This window comes from Pelobates fuscus, chromosome 3 (genome assembly GCF_036172605.1).
Source record: "Pelobates fuscus isolate aPelFus1 chromosome 3, aPelFus1.pri, whole genome shotgun sequence".
NCBI classification, from domain to species: domain Eukaryota; kingdom Metazoa; phylum Chordata; class Amphibia; order Anura; family Pelobatidae; genus Pelobates; species Pelobates fuscus.
In genome coordinates this window covers 82,052,323-82,061,857 of record NC_086319.1, presented here as the reverse complement: position 1 = coordinate 82,061,857, position 9,535 = coordinate 82,052,323, and the positions used below count along the sequence as shown (strand labels likewise).

The following is a 9,535-nucleotide window of genomic DNA, read 5'->3' as shown; positions in this document are numbered from 1 at the left end:
TAATTAAAATTTCCACAAAACTTGTTGGGAAAAATTAGAAGTATATATACACACACAACTACTATAGCTCTATAATATCTGTCAAAGATATGAAAAGTAGAGGTCTCCCCATAAAGCAGAGAACATTAATATGCAAAGCATCTTATATTGGGACGTATTTTGCCAAAACAAATGTATGAACTCAAAATACAAGTTACAACAGTCGAGAACTTTAAAAGACTTCTTCTTATGAGCTTTATTTGCGTCATTATGACAGTATCACAGAAAGATATACCTTGCACATTGTATCAGATTATTTTATATTCATAAATTAAGGCTTAGAAAAGAGAAATTGTTTTGTTCACTATATTCATTCAAGTTTCCTTTGGATTGCTATGATATAACAAAATCATTAATTTACAAAATAGAAGTGGATAGAGTAGATTTCAGTTCAGGTGACAGATGAACCATGCAACAGTACCAGCTACTCTAGACTGATCTATACATAAGCAGCATTACACATACTGCTGCTTCTTGGTTGTAGCTGCCTTGCTAGCCAAGTCCCTGGCTTTTTCTTTTGCTGCTAGTGCAGTCTCCTTCGCTTTCTCTGTAGCCTCCTTGGCTGTTTCTACGAGAGTTCTTGGAGGAGCATCACCTGAAAGAGGACATAAGGTGGAGAAAAAATAATACAATCAGTACTTTGATGCAAAAAATGTAATGGAACATGGCAAAATACTGAAGATTGGTTTTAAAATAGTGTAATACAGAAAAAAAAACAAAAAACACACACACACACACACACACACACAAAACCAAGCCCCCTCCACTCCCCTCCCACTCAAAAGACACTTACCAAAAAAATACAAAGAATAAAAACACAATAGAAAGGTATGAGTGAGTACAGATTTACAAACCTTGCATTTTTGCCAAAATAAACTCAAAACCCTTCATTGCCTTGGTCACATTACTTTTAAACCGCGCCAGACCAAATTCCTGGAAGAGAAAGTAAGTTATTTTAAAATTAATTTAATTATTGCTGGTCCAAAAACAAATAAAAAAATAATTATTCAGACAAAGTACTTATTTACAGGAGGAGACATGAAGAATAAATGTAGTTTTCAGTCATACAACAGAAACAGTGTCAGTGTCATTAAAGAACCAAAATGGGGCCGTTATGAATTAGTGTCTGTTTACGGATAAGGTTTAGAGTTAAAAGGTCACTAACAACAACAACAGATAATTTGAGACGGGCAAAAGCTTAGAGAAACTCAGTAGCTTGCTGCTTTTTCTGTTTGCCCTTGCTCAAATCCCAAAAAAGTTTATGTTCACTTGTGCCATTTCAAATCAGACCTATACCGCTTGCATGTCAGACTGATCAAACCTCTCTGCAAGAGACATACATCTACCCTGGACGATCCATGAATGGCAAACTTCTCAAGCACCGCTTTTTTCACGCTCTCCCAATGTAAAGGATAATCCAGGCGTGGACCCTTTTGTTCACAGTGCCTAGAGGGGTACTGGCTATATCTCACTGACTAGGTCTTACATGGCCGAAACGATTGTCTAGTGTTACTGCATCTCTTGTGCAGAGAGAGAGACAGCCTGCTTATCGATCGGAATGCCCTTCTGGGTGAAATCAGTCTGATATGCAAATTAACTAGGTTCTCTGTGTAATGGCACAAGATTAGCTAAAACTATCTTAAGATCTGAGTGGTGACCCACCAAAGGGAAAGCTACTTGAGCTCTGACCAGTCTCAGTATTCTCTTGCAATTCGAGTGTCACTCTAACTACCAAAACTATTTCAGCTTGCTGAATGATTATGGTGCAAGAACCCTTTTTTTTTTCCATTCTGTGGTTCTGGGTTGTCAGTTAAGTCATTTTTGAGATTCGCCCTGACATTTCTGTGTGCTGATCGCAAAACCTACAGTACTTGCTGGTGGTGAATTGTGGATGCACCCGCAAGTAAGGCTTTGGCTATATGCATGCAGGCTCTTAACATGCATGTACGGTTGAGATTTCAATGCTTTTCTTTCTTTTTTTTTTTTTTTATTCATTTTATTTGTGCGTGAGTTAACATGCGAGCAGAGTCACAACAGCATCTGCAGGCGTTTTCATGGCATCACAAAGTGTGGCAGTGTAAACAGCAATTTTTTTTATATATAACAAAGATCACAGGCTATGAGACATTAGCAGTTGGTAGTAGACATGCTAGGTCAAATATCCATATAACAGTTATTCACACTTAAGCTGATGGTTTTTGTGTAGGTGACATGTTGAGAAACAATAAGGTAAACACACTTTTAACGAAAGGCAATCAAGCTTGAGTTATATAGCAAGTATTAGTTAGGCATGAGACTGTAGATTTAAACATGAATTGCACTCTGTTTGTAGAATTGGCTAGGTCAGTCGTTGGTCCATGTATTAATGAGAGATATACAGTCTCGTGTAGCAGCCTCAAGTCATAGCTGTCAATGCACAACTAGGTCAGTGGTACAGTCATACAGGTTCTCACTTGGTTAAGTATGTTTGGTGTCTTAAGATATGCTGCTGTGTGGAGGCGGTGTGCTGGTTTGTACATTGCTTGTAGGGCAGCAATATCTATGTGAGTGTGTGCTTGTAAGTGCTGTGTAAACTACGTGTGCATAGGGTTACCATACAAAACAGAATGCTAGATAATTTGCACGTGTGACTTAAGTAGGTCGCTATAAGAGTTCTGGCATCCTGGTGTATCGGAGGGGTTACCCGGGTTTTCTCCGTGGGGAGGGCTGGCTTCAGGGTGGTCCCGAGCCCACACAGACAGGGGGGGTCCCCCATTTAACCGATACCTGCTCTGCTAGTACTGTGTAGCAGGGAACGAGAGTCTGTCAGAGCAGGTATGTCCATCCATGTTGTTCTGATGGATTCTCGCTGGGTTCGCTTGGATGGGCGTCGCCTGTTGTGAAACTTGCTTCTGTCGGTCGTCTGGGGGCTGGTGTCAGGCCTGGCTGGTAGCTCAGCTTTGGTCGCCTGAGTTTGCCGTTGCCTGGGTTGCGGTGATGCGAGCTGGGTGGCAGGTGAGTGTGAGGTGGGTCCTTGTGCGGAGGTTGCTCGCTTGGTTGCAGGCTCTGATTTCCCGGGCGGGAGTGGTCGTGGCGCAATGTTCCTTCCTCCTAGTGCGGTCGCCATGATCCGCTTGCTGGGGTCGCTTGTGCCGCTCAACTTCGGCATGTGTGGTTGCGGGGGTAGGTGGTGGTTTGTCCGCCCCTCTCTGTTGCAGGGTCGGGGTGTTGGAGCCCCGCTGTCTGCCGCGAGCACGAAGATGGTGCAGATCTTCTTCCAGCCTCCCGCGCACATGGCGCCCGCCATCTTGGAGGCCGCTCTCGGGTCCCCCGGCTCCATTTGTGCTGTCTTGAGTAGGGCCACAGGGTGAGGACGGGGGGGGGGGGGTTTGCGCCTCAAGCTGGGTACTGTGGTGCAGGATAGTGGGGCAGCGGCCGTCCGCCGGAGAAGGCCCTGCTCGTGGCAGTAAGGTTATCTCCTCCCGGGGACTGAAGCTCGATGAGCCAGCCTCTCCCAAGGTCCAGCAGTCCCTGTGCTCTGGGTACTGTCACTGGTGGTCAGTTTGAAGGTGATTAGACATGTTTTTTCAGCTTAATTGTCGCTGTTTTGCAGGAGCTGTTCTTGTTTGCGACCAGCTAGCTTGGTGGTCCAGCCCTGCCCCCAGAATTCAATGCTTTTAGTGAATCTTTGGACTGGTGAATCACAGTGAGTTCTACTAATGCACAATAAATCCATATTGCTTCTCCAGTAGAAGCATTTGACAGGACACTCCAGCATGAAGAAAGAAGTGTGTGTTGAGCAGAAAAGGAGGACAATTATTAGCTACAGAAGCCAGTACTGCACCAGAATTGAGCATTAAATAAATGCAGATTTTATTCATTTATGCAGTAACCATAGGCATTAAAAACAAATATTGCTGTTTGGGAGAGGATCACACATAAGACTCATCCCTGACCGGTGTATTGGAGGGAATTTCTCGCTGCTTCTGTTACCGCTTGCACAGAATTAAATTCTAATGCATCTCAATTGTCATGTGATTACCATTCCCCATTTAAAGGAACACTATAGTCACCTAAATTACTTTAGCTAAATAAAGCAGTTTTAGTTTATAGATCATTCCCCTGCAATTTCACTGCTCAATTCACTGTCATTTAGGAGTTAAATGACTTTGTTTCTGTTTATGCAGCCCTAGCCACACCTCCCCTGCCTATGATTGACAGAGCCTGCATGAAAAAAAAAAAAATGGTTTCACTTTCAAACAGATGTCATTTACCTTAAATAATTGTATCTCAATCTCTAAATTGAACTTTAATCACATACAGGAGGCTCTTGCAGGGTCTAGCAAGCTATTAACATAGCAGGGGATAAGAAAATCTTAATTAAACAGAACTTGCAATAAAGAAAGCATAAATAGGGCTCTCTTTACAGGAAGTGTTTATGGAAGGCTGTGCAAGTCACATGCAGGGAGGTGTGACTAGGGTTCATAAACAAAGGGATTTAGCTCCTAAATGGCAGAGGATTGAGCAGTGAGGCTGCAGGGGCATGTTCTATACACCAAAACTGCTTCACTAAGCTAAAGTTGTTCAGGTGACTATAGTGTCCCTTTAATAACACACCATTTATAAATTATACATTCTGCAGTGTTATGATTACAGTAAAACCTCCAGCAGAAGGTCTGTTATTGCCCTTAATATACTGCCCATTGGCAGCTGGCAAAACAGTCTTGATTCATTTTCCTTGGCATTTCCACCTGTACATAATGGTCTCCTCACCTGAATGGGCCTGGTAAAGCCAATCACTTTGGAAGATATCCAGGCTTCACGCTTGATCTCTGTCCAGCTGCTGTTCTCAGAATTTTCACAGTATGTGCATCTTTCCTCCACAGACTGTGATCACAGAGAAACAACAACAACAAAAAAAGCAGAAATTAATCACACAGACCAACAGCTAGAATCACCACTCAGCACATGGAGTATATCAGGCTAGACTAGGTTTAAACCTGAAATAAGATAATACATCTTGACTTCCTTACTTTGATTTTTCATGGCAATATAAGTACAGGGGCCACTTTGCAGCAGGTAACACAATCTTTAGACACATTACTACAGTCTCCCCCCACTCACTGTCATTTGCATTACAATAACGAGCATAAAGAGCCTGCACAGGAAAACAAAGATCGGATATTTACAGGTTTATCTCTATGCCAATTCTCTGCTTCTTTCAAAAGTAAGCTATTTTTATGCCACCTATCACCCAGACAGCCACTAGAGGCGATCCAGACAAAATACATGAAACTTCTATTTCAATCAAATGGTCTCATCTAATTGGTGCAGTGTGATGTGCAGTGTGCACCAGCATTGGATTGACTGAGATAATCGATCTTGACGATCTCAGCCATAAAGGTGGGACCAGCTGTTGAGAGAGCACTGCAGTGTGCGAGAAAAGGTGAGTAATACTGCTTTTTAACTTCTTACAATGGGTGTCAGGAGCCTTAACACTGCATCAATCCTTTAAAAGGTGCAGCTGTGTCAAATTCTGGAACTCTACTTCTTACAGCAAAAAACAAAGAATAGGCTAAATGATTTATTGTACTTGACTCACCATGATTTTTGCATGATTTACGTTCCACGTGTAGGTGGTCAAAGTTCTGTTAGAAGCATCTACTATGGAATCTTCTATGATATACACAGCATGGGCTACATTGGATGGAAAGATGCGTTCTGCCCAACGTGGCAGTCTGTTGGTCTTGGTCAAAAGTTTCCTGGTCAGCAGCTTCTGGTCAGATGTTACCTCACGGTACAGAATGTCTTCTGATAGGACATGTTTGCTTTAAACAGAGCAAGAGAAAGAGGGATTTGAGAAGCTTAAAAATACATTGTTTTCCATGCATTATCTAGTTCATGAATTTAAAACATCTAAATTGTATTTTGGGTGCATGTCTGAAGTCATTATAAAACTATGATCACCCCCTGCTTTAACAAACTACAGGCAGAAATATTCCAGCTCATCACATTGTTAGTTATGGAAGAATTGCTGAGCATGCAAGGGTGTAACAAGATGTAGCACATATGCATGATCAGTGCTTAATAACAATAGGAGCTCCTATCTATACTCATGTGGATATGGTGTACGGGTGGCTCTTTTTTTTTTAATACATAAAGGAAGTTACACAAGTTTAAACAGATGCTACTAGTCTAATACAAAAAATAAATAAAACAATCAATGCACCATATAAAACATCTGTAACTTAAATGTTAATTGTGGTGAATTTTAATTAAAATAGCAAAACAGAACACAACATTCAGCTTATCTTCCTGCTTGGCTATGTCAGCCTACATTTTCAAATAGCTTTTCCTTCACAATGCAGTGTTTAGTGAAGAAACCCTTAGGATTTTACATTCATGATTGAAATCTAGGTGCATTATTGCACCTGACAAAGGATAAATACGTCAATGTGATTCTCAGTTGGAGGGGTTATTCAAAAATATAATTCTCTACTATGCAATAACAAGGTTAATAAGGCTTCTAATGGCAGAAAGGATGAACCATGCAAGTACAAGTTCTTTTAAAAACAAAGATAAGAATAAGCATGGAACACCACTGATTCACACAATTTTTTTTTTTAAAGATTCTCTTGATTTGGGCACTTTTGTAAAATAAGTCTGTAGGGACATCTAATGAAACCCCAAAGCACTTCAACAAATAAAAATACTTCAAAGGACTGGTGTGTCACTTTAAAGGATTAGTCCAAACACCACAAACACTTTAGTATTTTGAAGTGGTCATGGTGCTCAGAGTCTATGTGCAGCGGTTTAGCATGAAGTCTTAACACAGGACTTGACAAATTTGCTTAAACTCTAAGAGCCAGCTAAAAAAGTTAGGAGCCAGATTTTGGTGTTTACATTGCTGTCTGGTAACACCTCTAGTGACAGTCAGTCAGACAGCCCCTAGAAGTGCTTACCGGGGCAGTGCTGCACAGTGTGCAGCACCTACATTAATGCTCCCCATAGGGCTGCATTGAATCAATGCATCTCTAGGAGGATAAGTTGATTGCGCAGCATGGCATTTTGCCACACACGAGCAATAGTCTCCCAATGTTTTTCTATGGGGAAGCATTGGATTGATAATCCAAGATAATCTCAGTCATGGAGGTGGGTGCAGGTACAGCGTCACCAACACAGTATGGGAAAAGGGGTGAGTAAAAACACCTTTCCCATGTGATAAGAGGGGGCAGGTAACCTAAATACACACTCACTGATATCACACACACACACTGCAACACTCACTCACAAATCATTACTTTAATTTTTTTTAAACACACCCAGCTTCCCAACCTTTGGGAAAGCTGGAGTAGATTAGCTTTCCCTGGGGTCCAGTAGGACTGGTGTCTTCTCTCTGCTCCCTAGAGCGCTATTAAGTGATGCGGGGGCGGAATTACGTCATATTCCGGCTCCCGGTATCACTGGAGGGCGCGCAAGGGAGCAGAGCAGGGAAAATACAGCTCCCTCGCTGCCTTCCTCAATTAGCCCGCCTCCCTCAATCAGCAGCCCGCGGGACCCCTCTCCCTCAATCAGCAGCCTGCTTCCTTCCCTCAGCTCTCACTAAGCTGAACGTCCGCCTACCTCAGCTCTGCGTGAGCCGACTGCCCACCTCCAATCTCAGGCAGTCGGTCACCTCAGGGGCTGAACAGGCTCAAAAATACCAAGTGCCAGGACAAATTTCCTGCTCGCCATGGCGACTGGGATTTGTTGAGCGCTGTCTTAACAGAATAAATAAATAAATCTTAAATACTATGCTGAGCTCAGAGACAGCAGCAAATAGCATCACATCTAATGACTTTACAATGTTTTACAAGTAGCTGCTAGACCATAAAAATAAAACATGTTAAATGTAAGGGTGCCTTACTAGAGCTGTACAATTACCACTGTCCTGCAGAAAGCACCATAGCACAGTGTTAATAAGTTATTTCATTCCATGGCTATTGTTACAAATTCTTACCTGTATGGGTTTGGATAGCGCTGCCAAAATGCAGCTGAAACTTGGTCCCAAGAGCTCTTCAGCACATTTATTCCCAAGAAGTATTTTACCATTGTTCCCGTTAAGAGAGAAAACCCCTGCCAAACTGGAAATGCTCATGAAACCATGAGAGGATGAAGGGATGTGGAGGCGACTGGACGGTAGCCGTCACAAGCCAGATAGATCCCGGAGTGTTTTGTCCGTTAGAGGGGGACTGAAAACACACAATTAAAGTTATGATTGAAGCATATATCAAGATTCAAGCAGGTAGTTTGAAACAGGGCTTCACAAATGACAAGAAAATGCATTTTTTGCCATTTTAATAAAGCTCTAGAATGTTAACCAATGACACGTATTGCTTATAAAAACCATACAAGTATAGCAAATAACTACCGCTTGCCCACTTGACATATTATCCCAATGTTCGTAATTATTCTAGAGGTTATTATAAGATCTTGAACTACCAAACCGTAATCCACCTCTACAGTCTAAGAAAACAAAAGCAATTCAGATGTATCCTATAGTAAATAACATGCAAAAAGGCACTGGGATCATTGTGAGGTTTATTTTTGGTACAGTGAAATGCAGTGAATTAAAATTCAAAGGCAAAAAAATGCCAGGCAAAGGTAAAAATGCTAGACTGTGACTAAAGGTTTATTTTCAAATCCCAATATAGTTTGGATAAATGTCAGCACAATTCACTGTTTAGTGAAATAACAGTTACATATATAAACTATCAAAATAAATAGAATAAAAAAAAACAGATACTCAACATTTTATCAGTCCACAATCCTTTAAGCTTTGCTGAAGTGGCTGTCACTGCAATACGATTTTTTAGTATTGTATAAAGATGAACATTTTGTTAAATACTCATAAATCATTTTCTTAGATCTTTGCAAAATATGCAAATAACTCTGAAGTAGACGGAACTGCTTGAGAAAAATAATACATTATATATTTGCTGTGACTTACAGGAGGACACTATGAGGGACATTCTCTACAAAGTGTGAACTGTAGAACTATATAGTTAAAGATAAACTTCACATTTTAGACTAAAATACCCCAAAAAATATAGTTGATTCAGAATATTTTTTTTTTATTTTGCTATTTTCCTCTAAAAACTGAAATACAATTTTATTTCCCGACGGTTCGCAGCTTAGTGAATAACCAGTGACTAGCCCTGTGTGTTTATACTTTATATTATTTTTGGAGGGTCCTTAAAGGGACACTCCCCTGGCAGCCATGCTGTCACTGTGCCCTGTCCTCCTTACCCTCCTCATGGGGTGACCATCAGCTGCTCTCCGCCGCCATGAGGTGACTTCTCCACAGCCCGTGTTTCCGGAAGAGCTGGCGCATCTTAGGCACGTCACTACAGCGTCCGGGCAGCTTCCGGTGTCACGTTCTCAACCAAGGAGGCGCGCGTCATGTGACTGAGAGGCGCGTTATGTGACTGAGAGAGGCGCGTCACGTGACTGAGGTCCGAGCGATGCGCGTCATGTG

General features: G+C 41.7%; 1 protein-coding gene across 1 annotated transcript; it reads right to left on the bottom strand.

Moving 5' to 3' along the window:
* Window positions 1–207: 207 nt before the first annotated feature.
* On the bottom strand, window positions 208–9,413 carry PRELID1 (PRELI domain containing 1). Its single transcript, XM_063445206.1, has 6 exons — window positions 9,307–9,413; window positions 8,018–8,249; window positions 5,621–5,846; window positions 4,792–4,905; window positions 894–972; window positions 208–634 (listed from the first exon to the last, which is right to left on the bottom strand). Exons 2-6 carry the CDS (start codon window positions 8,107–8,109, stop codon window positions 495–497), a joined length of 651 nt encoding a protein of 216 aa, XP_063301276.1. The 5' UTR covers window positions 8,110–8,249; window positions 9,307–9,413; the 3' UTR covers window positions 208–494.
* Between the last annotated feature and the right edge of the window lie 122 nt (window positions 9,414–9,535).

Bases quoted from the DNA above. Each gene is read 5' to 3' on its own strand.
- PRELID1 (XM_063445206.1), bottom strand. From the start codon at position 8,109: ATGGTAAAATACTTCTTGGGAATAAATGTGCTGAAGAGCTCTTGGGAC. The intron at 973-4,791 runs GTGAGGAGACCA...TTTCTCTTCCAG, and splicing joins GCTTTACCAGGCCCATTCAG to GAATTTGGTCTGGCGCGGTT. The intron at 635-893 runs GTTTGTAAATCT...GTCCTCTTTCAG, and splicing joins TATTTTGGCAAAAATGCAAG to GTGATGCTCCTCCAAGAACT.